Here is a 21839-nt window from a genome sequence, read left to right on the forward strand (position 1 = left end):
TTTAATGTCAGTCATTTAATTCATTTGAAACAAACAATAACTTACAGGATCTTATATCAAAATCCATTTCTATCACGGTTGCCAATAGAGCCATACATACACGAAACAGATACACAGATATGCTATCTTTGTTGATATATATTTTCCAACTTCAACACCTATTGCAACCACTGATATACAATCTTTTGGATATACCACGAACTGCTTTCACAATAAGGCGGTTGTTCGCGACGAGGCGCATACGGTCATTATCACAACTTCTCATTAAGCCACTATTGAACAAGTCCGTAAAACTGTATATCACAAGTTATTTCAGCTTTTAAAAATTCGATTAAAAACAGTATATCGTCAGGAGATCATGCAGTTACTCTCACGGGATGGTTGAATAGCATGCCTTCGCTGTCCGATATAGTATGTTCTTATGAAACAATATAAATGAAATACTATCAACTAGTGCGGCGTGTAACTACAGAATGTACTTGCATGTTTGGATGGCTCAGATGAAATTTCTACCAATTTCAGGCAATTGCTTTTTCTTCTCATGCATATTGAAGTACGGGAAAATTGTATGATGAAAAACATGAATTACGAGTAAGGTGTCAATCTTAGGTTAGAATTCATTTTCTATTCATAGAAAAATCGTTGGTCATTTGTCAAGAAAAATAAGGAATTAACTGACAATAATTTCGGATTGTCAGGAGCTTAACTTGTGGACAATCACTTCAGATGATCAGGACTTGATTTTGTAGGTAATCGCCCAGGACGAATAAGAATCGAACTTGTGGACACTCATTTGGGATGGTCACGGGTGTAATGTGTGAACCGTCGTCCAGGACGAATGATAACTGTCCCTGTTGACAATCACTTCGGATGGCCAGGAATTAAGCTTGTGGACATTCACTTCGGATGGTCGGCACTGAACTTGTGAACAATCACTTCGGATGGCCAGGAATTGAACTTGTGAACAATCACTTCGGATTGCCAGGAATTGAAATTGTTAACAACCACTCTGGATTGCCAGCAATTGAACTTGTGTACAACCACTTTGGATTGTCAGGAATTATATTACAAGCAACTGCCTCCTGAGTCCCCAGTTGTCTCTGTCGATGCATGTCCCGAAGTGTCATAGACACACCAGCTCTGGATGACATCCCTCCAGTGTCAACTATTCGTTACATTGCAAGAGCTATGCACAGGACAGCCGGTCGTCCGATATGTTTGTTGGCTGTCTTGAGTCTCCAAGTAACAAACTGATCTAAACAAATAGAACGTTAAATAAGAAAGTGGAGTATTATCTCCGAAACATTATCATTTGCCGAGGTTTATAAGAGGGGTCTTATTAAAATCTTGATATCACATAAAAAGACACCCCTGTAACTGGAGGACAGACTACCAGGAGACACAAATTCTGTCCCCGTGAATTAATTAAAGTCCTACCATACGTTCGAGAATAAGAGCATTGATTCTCCGCGGATAGATACTCGGCAATTCTTTGCCACGAGCAGATCATTCTATAAGTTACCAACAGTAATCTTTGTTACGGATGTAAACTATATTCCCCGGTACTGAAGCTCTCTTTGTTGTATATGATATATAAATATATCAATATAGTTATTATTGAAATGATTGTAAATTCGTATAAGCACATTATCTTGAAATCTCTACCGTTTTTGAACGACATTGAAAGAGTTTATGAGCAGTGTTTATAGACACGGCGTGTCAGTTTACTGCGAAGGAAAGCCCTAAGCGATGCAAGTCTTAGACGTTCACCACTTTGGTGAAATCCACTAGCACGGGTATTGTGTTAGCAAACCTAGAAACATATTCAGGGCAAATCAGGAATCGAAACAACCGTCATATGTTTCTTGCACGTCTAAGGAACGCATCAAAGCACTAAAGTCCTGGATCTCGTGCCGTGCCCCTCAACCATTTGATTAATCGACTGTAGATTGTATAAAAACATATAAGAAGATCCCTGATAAGTCATACCTCTGGCGAAGAAGGGATTTGGTCTCTGGCTTTCATCTCTGCATTATTGATGTAGTTCAAATAGGAATCCAGCAGGTTTTGCATTATCTTTTGCTGTACATCAGTTATGGCTGTTGGGCCCATGATGTCCGGGATTTGCTTCAAGTATTTCATGAAGAGATAGGGGGAGGCAGACTCAAACACCTGTGTGTTCCATACACCTGCGAGAGAGGATGGTATGGCGGACATAAATATGTCTCTGGAAACAGTGTTACCAGACTGTTGTCCTGGTGGTCCTTGACATAAACATAGTCCTGTGACTTGAATACACTTACAACTACATTCGGTATCACTCTCTGAGTCGGAATCTGTTGACATGTTACAGCTTTTAGCCCTCCGAGGCCACTCCGATGGTGCATTGTTGTCATATGCTTTGTCATACAGAACCTCAAACGCTTTGCTTATTTCCTTTAAGGATTGGTTCTCCTCCCCTTGTTCGTAAACATCCCGAGTCTTTATAATGTTTGGTAAGGGGGCAGAATGTACGTCTCCTTTCCTAGTTACCTTTCTTCGATTTGAGGTATCACTGTCCCTTAACGTGGTTTGATTCCGAGTCTTGCGTTTTTGCCAACATCCACAGCCACATTCTTGGCCGTACAGAGAATGGGAGCAAGTGCTTGTGGAATGTTGCTGGGATCTTAGAATAGAGTTGATGCTTGCATATGTAGTAGTGCCTACCGCTGCATTACCTGTGGAACATTCGTCTGTTGGAGGTTGAGCTGCTGAGTATGTTGCACCAGTTGTAGCCTGCGGCAGAGACTGTCCATATTTCTTTATCTCGAGACCAACAGAAGATTTCATTGCCGATGTCATGCTACCATTATTACTCTCAACATTTAGTTCATAAATACGCTGATTGCTCGTTGAATGATACTGTTTCCCTTGCTGCCAAGATGACGGGGGATTGCTTGTGGTTTTGAGAAACCTTTCACAGATGGTGCTTGTAAAATTTCCACTGTATCCCTCCTCGCTGTGACCAAGATCAGGCTTTCGTCGTTTACCCCCAGTATCTTCCATGCTGCTGCTACTCTTGCGACGACAACTATGCGACGGTGAGGCTGGCCTCTCGAAGTCCTCCAAAAGTTTCAACATTGAATCAATTTCATCACTGGACATGGAGTAAAGTGCTGACGGGTCTGTGACTGGAGCTTCATAACTCGTAGAATCTGTCGATGGACTATCCGGACATGTACACTCAGATTCCACTGGCAAAACGGATGCTTCCTCCAAAATATAGTCTTCCTGCGCATCTTCCTGCTCAGTGGTAAACGGTCTTCCATAGACATCGTCATTATCAAGCCTTTTCTCCTCATCTTCATAAGTTTTATACTCAGATGCACTTGTAACAGTTGAAGATGTTGACGGTGGAATATAGAGGGAGCTTAACGATTTAAGAGACAGCCTGTCCCTTGGCAAGCTTGTGATCATCTGTTGCAGTGCGTACTTCGACCAAGGCGTCCTCAAGACATTTGTACCACTGATCCCAGTGGACGTGGGTTTGGAACTGGTCATTGGTTTATCAACAACAGAGTCTTCAGTTGTGGGCAAAGAGTAGTCCAAGGGAACTGCTGAAGGCGGAGGATTTGGTCGTGCTTTGATCTCCAGCATCTCAATGTCGTTGCTAGAGTCACTTTCATTTGAATGTAAAACAAGGATCTCCTCAGTTTCGTCTATCATTGTCGGGTAACTACTAGGAGTACTTGTTCCTTCTACTCTGCAGCAGTCCAGATCCTTTTTCTTAGGTCTACCCATCTTAATAGCTGCAATATGAATGAAGAGATATGTAAAGGTTTACATGTATAGAAGGTTCCCTACTTGATAAGTTGAGACTTAACGGACAGTTTATCTTTGAGGTCATTGATCAAAATTGTACACTGTCAGTTGAATGTACAGTAAAACGGCGTAGCTTCCATACAAGACATGATGAGTTATAACCGACAGTTATCAAGGTAACACTGCCTACCATCACGTGACATTCCAACGCTAAGGCACTTCCGGTACCGGCATGCCCTGCATGTGTTCCGGCTTCGTGGATTTATGACACATGTGTTGTCCCCCTTGCATTGATAGGTTCTATTCTCCACAAGACCGCGGCGAAAGAATTTCTGAAAACAATCGAAATCATATCAAGATCAATGTCTCGGCCATCTGTTTTATTGATTGGGTTCATTTCAATATACCAACACAGTCCCCATCGTATACTGTAATTTACACACTGTACTATATAGAATGTAATAACAAAGACAAGGTAATTGAAGAATAGAGCAACAAAGCTGCGAAGCCCACCTGAAGTTTAAAGAAATATGGGCGTATAAGTAATATTTAGGGACACGCTGTAGGTGAGATTATTGATGCAAAATGTTCCAGAGGAGCTGACGAAAATGCAATCACACTAGAAAAACAGGGGTTGTAGAAGATCAAAAGTCGTAGCTTTATCAAAAATCAAAATATGCCACGAAAAACGCCGTAGGATATGTTATTACCCAGACCACATACTTGTTGGACATGAAATCTCATAATGAGGCATGCAGGAATGGCGAGTAACTCTCAATATTTTTCAATATACCGGTCGGACGAGGTGACGCTACATACGCTCACTTAAGGTGAGCTAAAAGGTAGCACCAAGGCTCATTAAGTAAGCTACATACTACCCAGTCAAGAGCATGTCCCGACCACAGGGAAGTGAAACTTATTTTGCTCGACTTTCTTATAACAGTCATGTATTGGTAAATAATTAACTTGTGGTTTAGTCACAAACCAAAACAACAAAGGTATAAATACATTTTCTGTTTAAATTAGTGCATTTTATGTAAAAAAAGCTTATCCAAAATCTCAATATTACAGTATATACGACCAAAACGACTAACTTAATATACAAAATGAATTTCCAGAGATGAAGGTTTAGCTTCACAACACGCACCTTACAGCCCTCGCACGTGTAGACACCGAAGTGGATGCCATTGGCAAGGTCCCCGCACACAAGGCACAAGTACTGACCCTCTTCAGGTTCGATCCTCTCGGGTTTTTCTGGGGGGGAAAATAATATAGGAAACACTTTAAAATAAGGAGTACATGTACTCTAATGCCCAGGCCATGTTCCACGAAGTGACCTCAGAGCTAAGACGATCGATCGTACCTCCCATACATAACCATAGATCATCGTAGCGCTGTTATCACTACGTGGAACGGGGCCCTGAAGGGTAAAGAATAGTGAAATTAATTTAAGGGACATATTGATATCACAACTGTTTAAAAATGGGAGTTATGAAGAAACATTTCGCAGCATCTGAAATGATCACTGGTCTGAAGGAATTTGTTTAAATGCATTTTGGAGAGAACTAGTGTAAGGTCTGTCACGGAGCTGCGCTCCAGAGACCAGGGTGTCAGAATACAAGAATAAAGTAATAATGACAACGTGGGAATAGGATCACATGTTACTATCAGCTAGCTGTATCAATAGGCGACAATATATAGGATCCAAAACCAATTTACACTGACAATGATCACCGATTAATTAAATCAGAGCAAATACATAAGCTATTTACCTAAGCAACTGTATAACAGTAATAAAATGAGAGTAGCAAAAACAACACTTTGACAAGATATTGACAAGATGCGTAGACAGCCAATTAGGTCGGCTGCGACCAATTAACACCTGAGTTAATTAACTTAACACTCTAATGAGTGAATAACCTCGGATGGGCTCAATAGCAGGTAGCGGGTCCCTAAAATAAGTATTTTTGACAATAAGATAGGTATATCAAGTAGTAGCCGTGTAGACTAAAGACTCAGTCACTTCAACTTGGCACAGAAATTCTAAACTTCCACAAAATAGAAGGTACTTGACCTCAGGAGTATCTAGACTCAATAGAAAAGGGGTACTAGACCAAAAGAGTAACTTGATTCACAATAGTAAACAGGTACTTGACCTAAACTAGAAAATCGTGGGATAGTTGGTTATCCATAGATTACTGGGAAAACCCTAGCTAATAAGTTTAGCTCAGATAACCAGAAGTCGGTACTAGATTTTTTAACACTGCCCCATAATCACTTACGAACGAAACCTGAGTTTTGAATGACCACCCAGTATCAAGACGACCTGTAAACTGTCTAGCGGAGCCTGATACAAAAGACACGTGGTTTTGACAAGGGCGTGTGCGCGGACGTCGGTGAGAACAACCTTCTTGGTAAGCCGTGGAAATGCAATAACATGGAGAGCTTAGTCAAGTGTGTTTCTTAACATAGGAAACTAACTACTTAACCAATACGGACGATGTAAGCACCAAAATAAAGCGCTGAACATAATCTATACAACGGTACCACTAAAGATTTACAAGCAGATATGTACAATAAATACCATAAATACATGTGAAACATCTACACCTAGAATAAATCATCATCAATTGAGTGTTTAACGTCCACTTCTGGCGTTCCAATTTCGTGGACGGGGGCTTAATATAATGATATATGTGTAATATGGAATAATCATAAAAAACTGTCCCAAAAATGTTACTGAAGGGGGTAATTACTAAAGTAACAAATATATCCAAGAGAGAAAAAATGTTTTGAATAAGTGTAGTTAATTAAAAATATATAAAAAAGTATCTAGATGGGAAGGGATGAGTATCCCAGTTAAGCTGATAGTTATAACAGGGGCCTATAAATAAAGAAAAAGGGTTTTAAAAAGTCAGAAGCCTCATTTATAAAATCCCACTAATGTGTGAAAATCATTGTCACAAAAATAGTTTCAAAACATGAATAAGGTAGCAAACATATATGAAATAATATATATCAAATAAATACATGGTACAAAGTGTACCATTAAATCGCAAGAGAATAAAATATATGGGTCACTATTTCTCTAGCAATAAAATGCAAAGGCACTGGACAACGATGACTGCCGGAGTTTGCCGAATGGTAACGAAAGACGGACAATTAAAGGAGAGGGGTGCGGTCGGGTCACTAGACCGTGACTAGACAGTATATTTTGACCCGGTGACAAGGCCATAACAAAGAGATTACACGTTGTTTCGTATCTATTGCAATTGTAACCTTACGGTCTCTATGTTGAGGTACAGGAGGTGCTATTGCCCGGTGAGATTGCAAAATAAGATAAATCCCATAAAAAAAACCATTTGATGTTAAAAAAACCCGTTATGCTTATTTGTTGTTGAACGTGGCCTGTACATAATGACGTCTGGACCAGACAATCCAGTGATCGATATTGTGAAGAACCATTCACGCCATCATGACACCCAATCGACTGACAGCGCGTCTGACCACTCTGTCCATTTAGTCGCCTCTTACAACCAGCATAGGGACGGTCGGGTAGTCTCGTGGTTAAAGCGTTCGCTCGTCACGCCGAAGACCCAGGTTCGATTCCCGACATGGGTACAATGTGTGAAGCCCATTTCTGGTGTCCCCCGCCGTGATATTGCTTGAATATTGCTAAAAACGGCGTAAAACCTCACACACTCACTCACTACAACCAGCATAGGTTGGTGACCTGTTCTAAAACAGGAATCATCACGGGTGTCATAGACAAATGACTGTGTGTGTCAGAATAGGCCCCAAGTACACCATGGTGTCCATCAGAGACTACTTAAATGTGGATCTGATGGTCAGGCATACTCCTACAGCGTGATACGACGCTCATGGTATCAACCACTGGATTGACCGGTCCAGATACGATTATTTACAGGTCGTCGTTCCATAGTTGGAATAGTGCCGAAAGCAGCGGAAAACCACAAATATCATAGAACCTGCATTGGTTGTACTGTATGTACAGTGCTTAAAAGAAAAAAATGGAATAATATTTTCATGTGTTGCTATTTATTTCGTATTAATCGTTTGTTTCTTAATGCTTAAAACTTAACAGATTCTGACAAACAAGACGTTACTTTGTTCTGGGGATAATGATATACTGGTAAACGAACCTCTTCTTGTCATTCCAGCTTTTAGGCACTTTTGGTATCTACAGGACTGACACCGAATCCGAGCTTGCTTCGTGACGTCACAGCTGCCATGGCATTTACTAGAAAAAACCGGTTCCCCCTCTTTCGTACAGCGTATGTAAAAGCTCTGCAGATAGAAAGATTTATTAAAATATAGATATACACTATGCGGTCACATGAAATCAATATGTAGGAAGGTGTCAGGACAGGAATGTTTCATCTCTCATCCCAATTATCAATCTATCACAAGGATAAAACACATTATACGGATTGGAGGGAGGCAGTTTTTATCGACCTTGCAGTCGACCTAGCAACAAAGTGTTTTACCTCAAGGTCGAAGTACATATATATTCAGGGATAATTGATGGTTAGTGATGAGTATCTCCGTATGGATCTAAGTGAACTAAATGAATGTTAATGTGCTTACATAGACCGAGATATCGACACTGCTCAAAATAACAGCATGCACAAGCGAAATATAAAACTTGACCTTGACGTTGATTGTCTTCGAAATTATTGATATGTGCCTGTTATTACAAAATTGTCAGTGAAACCATGGAGGGTAATATATCGTTTACAAATGTCACAAGAATCGGTTTTGTCTGGTAAAAATAATCTTGTTTGATTAGTAGTTCAGAAATGTCAATATTGTCCAGGTTGTAACGCAAGAGTTATCGTTCCTGGCATAATCCATGCGGTTTGTTTGTTAAAGATTTTGAACTCGGATTCTGTCTACGAAGACGGAGAGAAAAGTGATTTGGTGGTGATCTCGTCATTTGGGCAATGTGCTACCTTGCCCTGTATGTAAGAAATAAACGACGAATGGGAGTTGTTTATCGTACAATAAAACACTGCAGGCACCTCATGGTTTATTCTCCCAGCAGTGTTTTATTGTACGATAAACAACGACCACGAGTCGTTTATTTCTTATAAGAGAATCAACATTTTGTACAGCCTTTTTAAGGATGTCAATAGATTGTACGCGCTTTAAAAACATTTACCCGTATATAAATAATGATGACTCCCCGAATATAATCCGACCTCGGCAATGTAGTACTACGCCATTTTATGTATAGGGGCGTTAAGTTTGGTATCCTCACAATTTTCACTTTGTTTATCTGCATCCTTTCTCTCAATACCACCATATCTCTCCTACCTTTGGGTGCGATCGTGGCGTTCATCTGCATGACGTCATTAAGTTGCAAGCGCATGTTCGAATCTCCAAAATGACGTCATGGTAGAACACTGTTTTTAGATTTATCGCGTAGCTCACTCACTCACTCACTCACTCACTCCCTCACTGTATACGTTATCGACTGGTCAAATGCCGTGTCATACTGTACTCTATCGTTGCACTGTTAAAATAAATATGGTTTCTCTGTATGTTGCTGTACAAATATTATCAGCAGCGGTATTTTATGAACCTTCAGCCATTGATAAAGTTTCTGTGAAATGCCATCAGGTTTATAAAGTGCAATTATTCGGTTTGTTTGTAGCACGGTTGCATTGATTGGCAAACAAGGCTTCCCGAGATAAATTATGGAGAAGGAAAATATTCCAACATCGATATATGGAATTGGATCCCACAGAATAGATCAGAATATTCCCTTGTATTTTATCAGGTCAATGCAAGCATCGATGGTTTCTGAACGAAATAAACACGAGTACTTGTATTTTCTAGACAGATCGATAAATGCCGTCAGTGAATTCATTTGTTTCAACACAACAAACGTGTTATGGATTTCTGCTTCTGTCGTTGTGGAGAATTTGGGTTCATCACTTCTAAGATGCCAGTTTTGTAATGTACTCTTCTTGAGTTGTGTCAGACCTGTCATATGTGATTGTATAGTTGTGTCATTTATACGGGTGCATATATACTTACCGCCCAAAGAAACGCGAATATCATACACGTTGGTTGGTTGGTTTGTTGTTTAACGCCGCACTCAGTAATATTCCAGCTATATGACGGCGGTCTGTAAATAATCGAGTCTGGACCAGACAATCCAGTGAAAAATTATCACGAGCATCGATCCACACAATTGGGATCCATGACATGCGTCAACCAAGTCAGCGAGCTTGACCATCCGATCCCGTTAGTCGCCTCTTACGACAAGCACAGTCGCCTTTTACGGAAAGCATGGGTTGCTGATGACCTATTCTACCCCGGATTTTCACAGGTCTACGAATGCGATAACATTTGTATTTGTTAGTAGTTATTGGCCCCCGTCAGCGCAAGACAAAGCAAACAAAATATATACAAGAGCAATAATTATTTTAAAGAAAAGGACACTATGCACAATGAATAATGTTCCAGAAATATAAATTCACCAACAGATGGAAGACATTAAGTATTCTTTTATGCACAGAACATTGACATTTAAACAGCATGTACCTTCAGGTTGACAATCACACAGTGGTGAGCAAAACGTTTGTTCTTATTCATGTCTGAGAGTTACAAACATGTCTATATTGAGTCATAATGAATAGCTAGAAGTAAAACGTATGCCCATATCTGTCTAAGTAATGTCATCGCTATTAGGTTGCGTGCCGCAAGAAAGCACAGAGGAACGATCGGGTCGGAGAACACATTATTGTCTATTTCATGACACATAAACCGCAGAGATGAGTTGAGGTGAAATGGGGTTTAACGTCGCGTCCAAGATCACGTCGCGTCGCGTGCGTGCGTTCGTGCGTCCGTAGGGGGCACGGGTGGCCCAGTCGTCTAAGGCGCCGCGATTCGCTGTGCAGAGTTGCGTCCCTTAGGCACGCCAGAAACCTATGATTGTGGGTTTGAATCCCGGTTCGCCCCGATTTTGTTTCTAGGTTTGTCAGCACCACACCCGTGCTCGTGGATTTCATCGAAGTGGTAAACGTCTGAGATCTGCATCACTTCGGGCTTTCCTCCCACATTAAGCTGACACGCCGTGATATGACTGGAATACTGTTAAAAGCGGCGTTAAACCCAACTCACTCACTCATCACTCACTCGTGCGTCCGTACATTGTGGATGTGAATGACTGCTTCTACTAGTCCGGGCTTATGTCGATTTTATAGTGCTAGCCCACTGAGACACCATGCCGCAGTTTAACATGAATACCCAACTCTGACACAGTAAACTGACCCCGAGCCGACCGGCCCTTGTTTTAGCCCCTTAATGCCGAGTGCCAGGCAGGGTTACAACAAGTACCATCTTTTAACTTCTTTTGGTATGACGCGGTACCACTAGATCACTGAGGCGGTCTTAAACCACAGAAGGTGGTGGCACGTAGACTATTGACCGTAACAGTGGATGTTTATATGTATCTTATAGCTAGGATTGAATATGCAAATATTTGGTGAAATTCTCTGCTAAAGGTGGTTTGATAGCTAATACTTAGAAGTTGACGGATGACAAAGTAGAAACAATGTATTGATAACAACTTCGTTAATACTGTAAATAATTCGCCTTTACAGTATTAAAGAGGTTGCTACCCATAAATTGTGTCTACTTTGTCGTTATCTAATAGACGGACAGACAGCAACAAACATACATTCTGATCCAGCAGACAAAACAAAATGTATTTAAGGGATTTGCAAACAACCTTATACGGACTTTCTTAACCCTCCTTTATAGTTGGATACTATTTCAAGAAATCTTCAGAGCAAAGAACAACCTCCATCGTTACTTTGAGCATGCTGTATATATCTTGGCGCATTGTATCGCTACCTAAGATATTACCTAACCCGATCTTAGACGCGTGAAGATCCGGGGTAGAATAGGTTTTCAGTAACCCATGCTTGCCATAAAAAGGCGTCTTTGCTTGTCGTAAGAGGCGACTAACGGGATCGGGTGATCAGACCGCCATCATATAGCTGGAATATGCTGAGTGCGGCGTTAAACAACAAACAAAAAAACAACAACAAAAAATAACCCGATCTTACGTCTTTGATGTCTAATATCAAAGATACTTTTGACAAATTCATCGCACTTATCCCCACAGTACTTGAAGGACACCCAAACCCAGACCCGTCAACAACCATATCAGGAAACATTACAGGAAGTTCCTGCAAGACCAATGAACACTACTTTGCTCATTGAAAAGGGACTTAGTAGTTACTTATTAGTTACTTAATAGTAAGTGGTTACTAAGTAGTTCACAAGGCTTAACGCGTGTCCGTCACTAGTCATATATCACCCAGACAAAGTTATTTGATGAGCAACACAGATATATACGATCCTATCAGTTAAAAAACCCGTTGATTCCAGATACGTTTGGAAAATGATTGGAACAGTACGTTTGGCTAAAGATCGTACTGGTCAACTGCCTTTCAAGATCAAAGACAATGATGGTAATATTGTTTGTGGTTATAACTTTGTCCTTGAAAGGTGTAAAATAGATTTTAAAAAGCTGTAGGGTCATGCTCCGTGGTAGGGTATTAATTTGGATAACGAAAAGTCAGAAGATATAGTGCAAAATGTATTCTGATACTGCAGTCAATGGTGGCAAGGCGGACCTGCGATTCATTAGATGTTCCTATCATAATGGTGGAGATTGAGGGTGTGCTAAGATGACAGAGTGAGTGAGTTGGTTTAACGCCGCTTTTAACACTATTCCAGTTATATCACGGCGTGTCGGCTAAATGTTGGAGGAAAGCCCGAAGTGATGCAGGTCTTAGACGTTTACCACTACGGTGAAACCCACGAACACGGGTATGGTGCTTACAAACCTAGAAACATAATCGGGGCGAACCGGGATTCGAACCCACAATCATAGGTTTCTGGCGTGCCCAAGGGACGCAACTCTGCACAGCGAATCGCGGCGCCTTAGACGACTGGGCCACCCGTGCCGCCCCCCTATTATTAACTCCCACGGGGGATAAAACGGTTGTCAATAATTGGTGTAAAAAGTGGACTTGCAGTAAGAATCCCCCTCAAAGCAAAGTTGTTCATTTCAGGCCCAACAATGTAAATCGCTCCAATACCAGCTTTTCAAATGGCGATACTGTACCAGAGCAAACATAAACGTAAGCGCCAGAGAATAATCAGTCACGATTATCAGACGAAACAGATTTTATTGTGGGTAACAGGCAAAACAGCCGTGAATGACACCAGGTGTTCGTGAAGTGGGTAAGCATGTCTTTCTTATAAACAACAACAACAACAATAATAATAACAATAACAACAACAATAATAATAATAATGTGTGTGAGGATGGAGGGGTGTGTTTGCGTGGATTTGGATGGAGATGTGTACGTGCGAGAGAGAGAGAGAGAGAGAGAGAGAGAGAGAGAGAGAGAGAGAGAGAGAGAGAGAGAGAGAGAGATGGCCGGATGTCATATTAAGTGCTCATTCACACGTTTCTAATGTTGATGCTGGTACCTTGTGACACTTAAACAAACATTATTGTTAGTAATATCAGCTCGTTGACAGTCTCGAAATCAGGGTAGTTTGTTTAATTTGTAATATATGCATAACAAATATCCAACTAGTTCCCTGTTCTGGTTCAAGGCCTATGTTTATTCACCTGTGACACATCACGGAGGTTAACAAACATAAATGTGAAATCCCATTAAAGCAAAACGTCCACGTCAGCTGTATCTGTATATTTCAATCACCGCAGTCACGAGCGTTCCCCGTTCTCGAGGGGCTTGACTCTTGTCATGGGTTAAAATCTAATAGCATTCTTGTAATGCCCCTGTTTCAATTTTCTCCCTTTTTCTACGAATGATTAAGTTCGCTCTGAAATATGTTTGATTCAAGGCAGGGGCATTCAAGAGAGGCTATTTTATATTAAACCTGAATAAGTGACCCACGTCCTTGGTTTATCCCCTTATTGCCGAAGGCCAGGTAGGGTAACAACAAGGTTTTTGGTATGACGCGAACCACCGACCTTCCGGTCTCTGGGCTGACACTCTACCCACTGGACCACGGGGGCGGTCCTGAACATGACAGGCAGCGACAGTTGAAAGGTGATTGATAACGTCCGAGATCTGGACCAAGATTCTAGTACACAAACAATCCTAATCTAATCGAGGTTGATACGCTGCGTACGGATGCCCTGAGTATTTGCTGATATAATAAAAATGGTCGAAAGGGGCAAATGACGGTACATGTACAATTAAAACATTAAGAACAGAAAATCAAATTTTCATTCAAAAGCAAGACGGACGACGGACGCAAACCTCATTCCATTACATGTACCTAATGCTGCCAATGTCAAAGAGACCTTAATTAAGACAATCGCTCCCAGCTCCTCATCTGGATAAAGCAACTCATTGCTGTCATGCAAGGAAGTCAAGACCATAAAAAACATAATGTCCACGTTGGTAATTTTTACCGTTTCCAGAATTCATTTAAGTAAGAAAATATCACATTTCGTGAATGTATACAATATCTGACTCAGACGTTTTGGTTAACTATGAATCCACATTTAGGAAAGAGAGAGAATGCTACGGAAATATAACTTAAAACAGTTTACACTGTCCATGAAAGTAAGATGAAAATTCGAATTCTTCAAGTCCAATTCTCAATAATACACTAAACTATGAAAACACGTAAAATGTATCTCTTACTCTCGCTGTATGCGTATCATATGTGCCATGGGGGTGTGCTATGATTTCAACTTCTAACCGTGTGCTTTTCCCTGGAGAGAAAGAGAGGTCGAGGTCGAGGTCGAGAGAGGGAGAAAGAGAGAGAGGGAGAGAGAGAGAGAGAAAGGGAGAGAGAAAGAGAAAGAGAGAGAGAGGATATGTTATTTTATCAACTATACACGGGTGTTTTTGTACATTTACTCTTGGTATAGCCAAGCAATATTCGAGTAATGGTAATCAAAATAAAATAATACACTTCCGGTATTGCGCAGTGAATCGTTTACCACAATGAATACCCATGAACATGTCAGCTTAACTGTGTTGAATGGGGCACTGGGAACCGATGCAACAGCCGGATATTCATAGTGTTAATCCACAGCGAGGCGTTTGCATTACCTTGTCCCGCCCACGGAGTGTAATAGCTATGTATGGATGATGTTGTCATTAATGTTTAACCAGTTATTTATAGTATGCTGGTCATCCTACAACGGTTGTCAATAGCAATGGGTATCAGCTCACAGGATGACCTACTTTTCTGGTATAAATTGACTCCGTTCTTTTGACTGGAATGTCTGCTAATCAATGTGAAGGTCATTCGAAAACCGGTTTAGTTGAAACTGGTTTCTCGTCGTTCAATCGGTGCAAATAAAAATACCCAACCAACAAGAGCCACATACAAATGTGAATAAGGCTGATTTAGCATTTATGTCGAGGGTTATATGTGTAAGGTTTTACATTGATTGACTCACCTATGTATAAGGTCTTCTTTTAAAACATGTCATGTATTTAGGCAGTGTAAGTCGTCGTACTTAGGACTGGATATTTGGGGGTGGTGCACATGACACCCCCTCCCTATAATAAATGACCAGTCCTCAAGTTTATTATATGTTTATTTGGAAAAAATAAAACTCATTCCATGAAGAATCTTCTTTGTTCTATGAGGAATTTAAGCCACCATCGGTTACATACACTGAGCATGTGATGTAAGTAATTATCAATATTGTAGATCTATTGATGTCTATTGATGTCGTTACAAAAAAACAATCAAGGTTATCGGTATCAGTTGCTGTCAGTGGGTGCAACCAAGTGCATAGTTTTTTAACCCAGTTCGGGTGCATATTTGGTGAAGGGGCACATTAGAAATTAAATGTACAGCCTTTCATTCCTATTCAGGTTCAGCTTTGCAATAAAAGTAGGAAATTATTAGCCACAGACGATCCCCGAAGGAGCAAATTATGTTTTAATGACGGAAAAATGTGCAGTACACTTACACCTTACACAATAAACTACAAAGCTACTAACTTAATTAAATATAATGTTGTATGTCCAAATTTCTATTAAGAAGATTAGTAACCCACGTTATACGAAATGTAGCCGTCAAGGATATAGATAACACAAATAACCTTTTTACTGGTGTGATGTCAAATTCTTCATTATAAATGAATTTGTTTCAAACCTTTTTACAACAAATAATGCTATTTCCAAAATCATAAGAAATCTCTACCAAAAGCAAAGTCCAATGTAGGATAACGACTATGTATTATTTATGAATCACCGTCAAATAGTGAAATAATAGCGAAATGTACAAATACTATTGGGATTCATAGTATTAGCTCCACACATAGTAGTGTTGCCTGCAGGAATACTATTGGGATTCATAGTATAAGCTCCACACATAGTAGTGTTGCCTGCAGGAAAACTATTGGGATTCATAGTATAAGCTCCACACATAGTAGTGTTGCCCGCAGGAATACTATTGGGATTCGTAGTGTAAGCTCCACACATTGTAGATGTGTCTACAGGAATACTAATGGGATTCATAGTATAAGCTCCCCACATACCGTAGAAGTGTTGCCTACAGGAATACTATTGGGATTCATAGTATAAGCTCCACTCATAGTAGTGTTGCCTACAGGAATACTATTGGGATTCATAGTATAAGCTCCACACATAGTAGTGTTGCCTGCAGGAAAACTATTGGGATTCATAGTATAAGCTCCACACATAGTAGTGTTGGCTGCAGGAAAACTTTTGGGATTCATAGTATAAGCTCAACACATAGTAGTGTTGCCTGCAGGAATACTATTGGGATTCGTAGTGTAAGTTCCACACATTGTAGATGTGTCTACAGGTAAACTATTGGGATTGATAGTATAAGCTCCCCACATACCGTAGAAGTGTTGCCTACAGGAATACTATTGGGATTCATAGTATAAGCTCCACTCATAGTAGTGTTGCCTACAGGAATACTATTGGGATTCATAGTATAAGCTCCACACATAGTAGTGTTGCCTGCAGGAATACTATTGCGATTCATAGTGTAAGCTCCAGACATTGTAGATGTGTCTACAGGAATACTATTGGGATTCATAGTATGAGCTCCACACATAGTAGTGTTGTCTACAGGAATACTATTGGGATTCATAGTATAAGCTCCACACATAGTAGTGTTGTCTACGGGAATACTATTGGGATTCATAGTATGAGCTCCACACATAGTAGTGTTACCTACAGGAATACTATTGGGATTCATAGTATAAGCTCCACACATAGTAGTGTTACCTACAGGAGTACCATTCGGATTCATGGAATAAGCTCCACACATTGTAGATTTGTCTACAGGAAAATAAAACCACAGTTTATGATCATGTTAGTAAATAAATCTCTGAGTTTGAAATCGAAGTTGCTTTGATGTTGCACATAGGAAGAGTTCAAATCACAAATGAAAATTGACAAATATGAATTTTTCAATTTGTGTGACAAACAACGAAATGTTCATATCATTCGTACAAGATCCTGTATATTTGTAAGATGTAATACATATTATTCAGGTTCAAGAATTTTTCATGACAGGAGTATACCTATTTAGAAACGTTGAGTTACAGAAGCTTTGTCATGCCAATTCTGGAACTGTATATCATTACAACGTTGATGAATAAAAAGCTCTACATTTGCACTATCTTGGGCAATCCAAATATAGGAGAACCAAGAATGAGCAGCATTCTGATTTTGGATACCCGAGTCATTTTACCATTTTCATCAAATACGTTCAGCATTTCACAGCACACACGTGGATATTGTTTTTGATTCATAGATAACAAGCACGGTCGTTTTTTAACTGTTTTAGATACATATAAATAAAGCGTCAAAACCCTTTCCATATCCAGTAGAAAGCTTTGCATAGAGTCGATTGTACGATTCTGTCTATATCATGAACATGTGTTTATGAATAAATATCAAATAGTGATGATACAAGATTTTCGCGAAATGGTGAGCATATCCTGCCCGACTTGTTGCACCAGTCACAAACACATGCAAAGCCAAGTCAATTGTCAAAATAGGGAATTGCATCGGACATAATCTTTGTCACTGATGCGTCAAATTCGTCCTCCATATGTCTACCATTAAACTTTTTGAAAGCTTCACTGAGGCATGTTGTAACCTTGATCATACAACTTCTGAGCTCTTTGAAATCTTGGTAGAAAGAGCATGCTCGATTGTATCTCAAAATTAAGAAATGTAAACACCATAGGCTGGTGTTCCTGGATGATTGCTCGACATGAAGGGAAAGTTGATTATCGGAAAGTTGAAGATATCCCTCTTGTCATTCAGTCTTGTGGAGAGTGTTTTGTCACTCTGAATCTTTATGCATAGATCTAGATATGAAACAGATGAAGCGGTCTCACGGGTCTCCTTTATTTCTAGTTCAGGTGAGTAAACCAGTTGAAGGGAATTTGTTCTTTGATTGTAATTGTACGGAGCATCGATATACCTGAAGCTTAAGTTAAACTTACTGGCCAATTTACCTTGTTTTGACTTTGCCAATCCGAACTGAAATTACGATTCATATGCAGAAAGAAACAGATCGGCAAGAAGGGGAGCACAATTGGTGCCCATGGGGATGCCCTCTTCTTGGCTAAATGTCTTACCCCCAAGTTTTACGTAGATATTATCAATGAGGACGTCCAGCATTTCACATATCGTTTTCTCAGTAAACTTCAGATGGCATTTGCTTTCATTTTTCGCAAATTGTCCTGACCCTCTGAATACAGATACATGTGTACATGTGTACATGTGTATATGTGTTCACCACGTTTTGAAACAAAAGCCCCAAGGATAAAAAATAACGTTTATGAAACGAGCTTTGTTCTTTTTCGATAACTTGCCTATACTTGAGTTCGAAACGCCAGATTTCGGAGCCACACCATAAAACAGGAGCTAGCTTAGTATCAAAGATAGTCACAACAGTGTGGAATGGTAATGATTGATATCTTTTAAGTAGAGAATACACAGCTCACTCTGCCTTTCTTGCCTTTATTTGTGTCACGGAGCTGTGCCTTAAAAAAAGTAATATTGAAAACATGTTCATCGGTTTATTATTACCACCTAATTGTATTAATAGACGATAATATTAAGGAACAAAATCCCACTTTACGCTGATAATGATCACTGATTAATTAAATCTGAGCAAATATACAAGCTGAGTAGCTAAATAAAAACTTTGACAAGATATTGATGCATAGAAAGAAAGCCAATTGAGTCGGCTGAGACCAATTAACACCTGAGAGTTCATAACTCAATACTCTAATTGGTGAATAACCTCAGCTGGGTTAAATAGGGAAAGTAAACACAGATGCCCTATCCCTTAAATAAACCGCTTGGGCAATAAATAGAGCAAAATGCCTGAATAGCAACCTAGTCTTATCGACTAAAGACTCAGGATAGCAAACTTAGTACTAAACCAAGATGTAAGTACCAAACCAAAATAAAGCGCGGAACATAAGCTATCCAACGGTACCACTAAATATTTACAACCAGATATGTACAATTATTGAGGCGGCAAAAATAACGATGAACACACTAGAAATATCTACCGGTACTAAATAATAGCGTTATTGCGTGGAAATCAAAGTTACTAAAACATTTTCCATTCATGAATAATGTAGCTAACGTACATAGGATAACATATATAAAATCAATACATATGTATGCGATTAAACCGCTAGAGAATACGAAATTTACGGCTCGCCAATTCTCTAACAATGAATGTGAAGACACTGGACAACGACGAATGGTGATGGAAGCCGGACAATTAAAGGAGAGGGAAGAAGTGCGGTCACGAGACCGTGACTAGACTGGTTTTACGATCCGGTGACAATAGATAATGTCTCACACGCCTTCGACCGAATTAATCAAGACGAAAAGACAATTCCTATATATGTATGTGTTACAGTTTGCATTTGCGAGCCTCCATAATGCCACTTGTCAGTTTTCCTTGAGTAACCACCATTTCTTTGCCCCTTTTATTACAAAACATATCAAGGGCATACAGCTTTCTTTGCAAGTGAACAACACAATCATCAATTAAAGATATATCATCAGCAAACAACAATGATAAGATTTCATCAATGTCCCGTGAAACAAAAACACCGTAAATTCATTCACGAAGAAGATAAACAAAACTGGACAGAGAATACAACCTTGACGTACTCCACGTGATGTCCTGACTGAGCCTGATTTGCAACTGTCTGCTCTAATACAAGCTTCACCTTTACTATACACACTACTTAGTACAATATAAATGTTACCATTCACACCCCTTGAATGAAATACATAAAGAGGTTCATCATATCCCGAAGGACCATCCGAGGACTGCAGTCTAAACCATACGTGGGCACAACCTGGTTGTGGGCAGATTTACTGTCCCGACCCTGCCAATTCCTCGTTGGTATGTCCAACCGTTTTAACTTAAGTCTGTGATATGTCTCGGTGTCAAAATGATCGCCAGCAGACAATTCGACTCGGTTCATGTCACTAAACAAGACAAAAATCATTTCCACAATCACAAGAAATATTAAGTAAAAGCAGAGTCTTTTGTACGATTCCGACTATATCACGATCAGGTGTTTATCAATCACTACACAATAGTACCTTTCTCGGTTTGCAAAAAACATGGTGTTATTCTAATTAATTCCACTTAATCAAGTTTATCATGACCCCAGAAAGGCACAAAGAGGCCAATGACCTTCTATACTCCGTATTACAGATGTATGAAATGAAGCGAATGACTTTTTCCATCTCCCAGGAGGTATGTATGTCAAGGATATATGGTGTGTTTTCAATGTCCCGAACCAGAACACATCTGGAGGTAGCAGATTGCAATGCTTTTATGTTGTGTATGAGGTTGCGTGTGTAATTTGTTCGAAGGTTACTTCTGTGTAACACATTGTATGTTGGCTGCTGCACATACATACACTGAATCCTCATCAGTCCGGATCCTATATGACAGCGGTCAGTAAATAATCGAGTATGGATCAGACAATCCAGTGATTGACATTATGAGCATCGATCTACAAAATTTGGATATTGGGAGATTCTAAATCTGTTAAAATAAATCTATCAAGAATCAAAACATTTTTTAAGATAGTCATAAGGAATGTGGCATCGCCAAATAATCATGTCATACAAAACACATCATATATCATATATATTTTCAATGAACTGGAGCGGATACAAAACCGAGTTTTGGGGAACGCCCGCTGTTCGACGGGGTCCCATTTACGTAAACAGATCGGTGTCGATTTGTCATGTAATGCAGTAATAATCTAATAATAGACACGTCCCCTCTTATTAGTCACACCAGACCAGACACCCAGTTGTCTGACAGTGGAAACGAAGAATGATTAACAGGACAAGTATTCTAGTCTTCGATTGACATTTAAAAGTTGGAACGACATGAAGACGTGAACTTTTTTGTCAATTTAGAAGCTGTTATCTCCGAAAAGGTTTCATGTCTTAATGACAACTTTTGCTACAATGGATCAGTATTAATTACGATATTCTCTGCAAGAAGCTCCGCTTTTGTGGAGTTATCAAATTTAGTTTAGCACTCAGCAATATTCCATCTATATGACGGCGGTCTGTAATTAATCGAGTCTGGAACAGACAATCCAGTGACTGACGTCATGAGCATCGATACATGCAATTGGGGTACGATGACATGCATCAACCAAGTCAGCGAGTCTGACTACCCGATCCCGTTAGTCGCCTCTTACAAGCATAGTCGCCTTTTATGGAAAGCATGGGTTGCTGAAGGCCTATTCCACCCGGGTCACGGGTTTGCTCGAATACTTAGTCTCAAGAAAACAACTGAACTTCTTTTTAACATGTAACGCATTACAATTCAGAATAAGTTATTATGCGTGTGAAATATAAAATATAAAAATAAAAAATAAAAAAATAAATTAAAGACTTACATATTTAGAAATAATGCACGATGAATGCGTG

At 39.8% G+C, this 21839-nt stretch overlaps 1 protein-coding gene across 2 annotated transcripts in view; it reads right to left on the reverse strand.

The window, feature by feature from the left end:
- The window catches only part of LOC124144456, a 39274-nt gene continuing 17435 nt past the window's right edge, over window positions 1–21839 (reverse strand). For both annotated transcript variants that reach the window (XM_048390106.1, XM_046513867.2), the window contains 5 exons: window positions 7965–8109; window positions 4949–5055; window positions 3992–4133; window positions 1990–3788; window positions 1–1255 (listed from right to left, as the gene is read on the reverse strand). In XM_048390106.1, the coding sequence (XP_048246063.1) occupies window positions 1187–1255; window positions 1990–3788; window positions 3992–4133; window positions 4949–5055; window positions 7965–8109 (2262 nt within the window). In that variant the 3' untranslated portion in view covers window positions 1–1186. The remainder of the gene's footprint in view (window positions 1256–1989; window positions 3789–3991; window positions 4134–4948; window positions 5056–7964; window positions 8110–21839) is intronic.

The sequence above is a fragment of the Haliotis rufescens genome, unplaced genomic scaffold (assembly GCF_023055435.1).
Source record: "Haliotis rufescens isolate VD_foot unplaced genomic scaffold, xgHalRufe1.0.p SCAF_82, whole genome shotgun sequence".
In the NCBI taxonomy this organism is placed as follows: domain Eukaryota; kingdom Metazoa; phylum Mollusca; class Gastropoda; order Lepetellida; family Haliotidae; genus Haliotis; species Haliotis rufescens.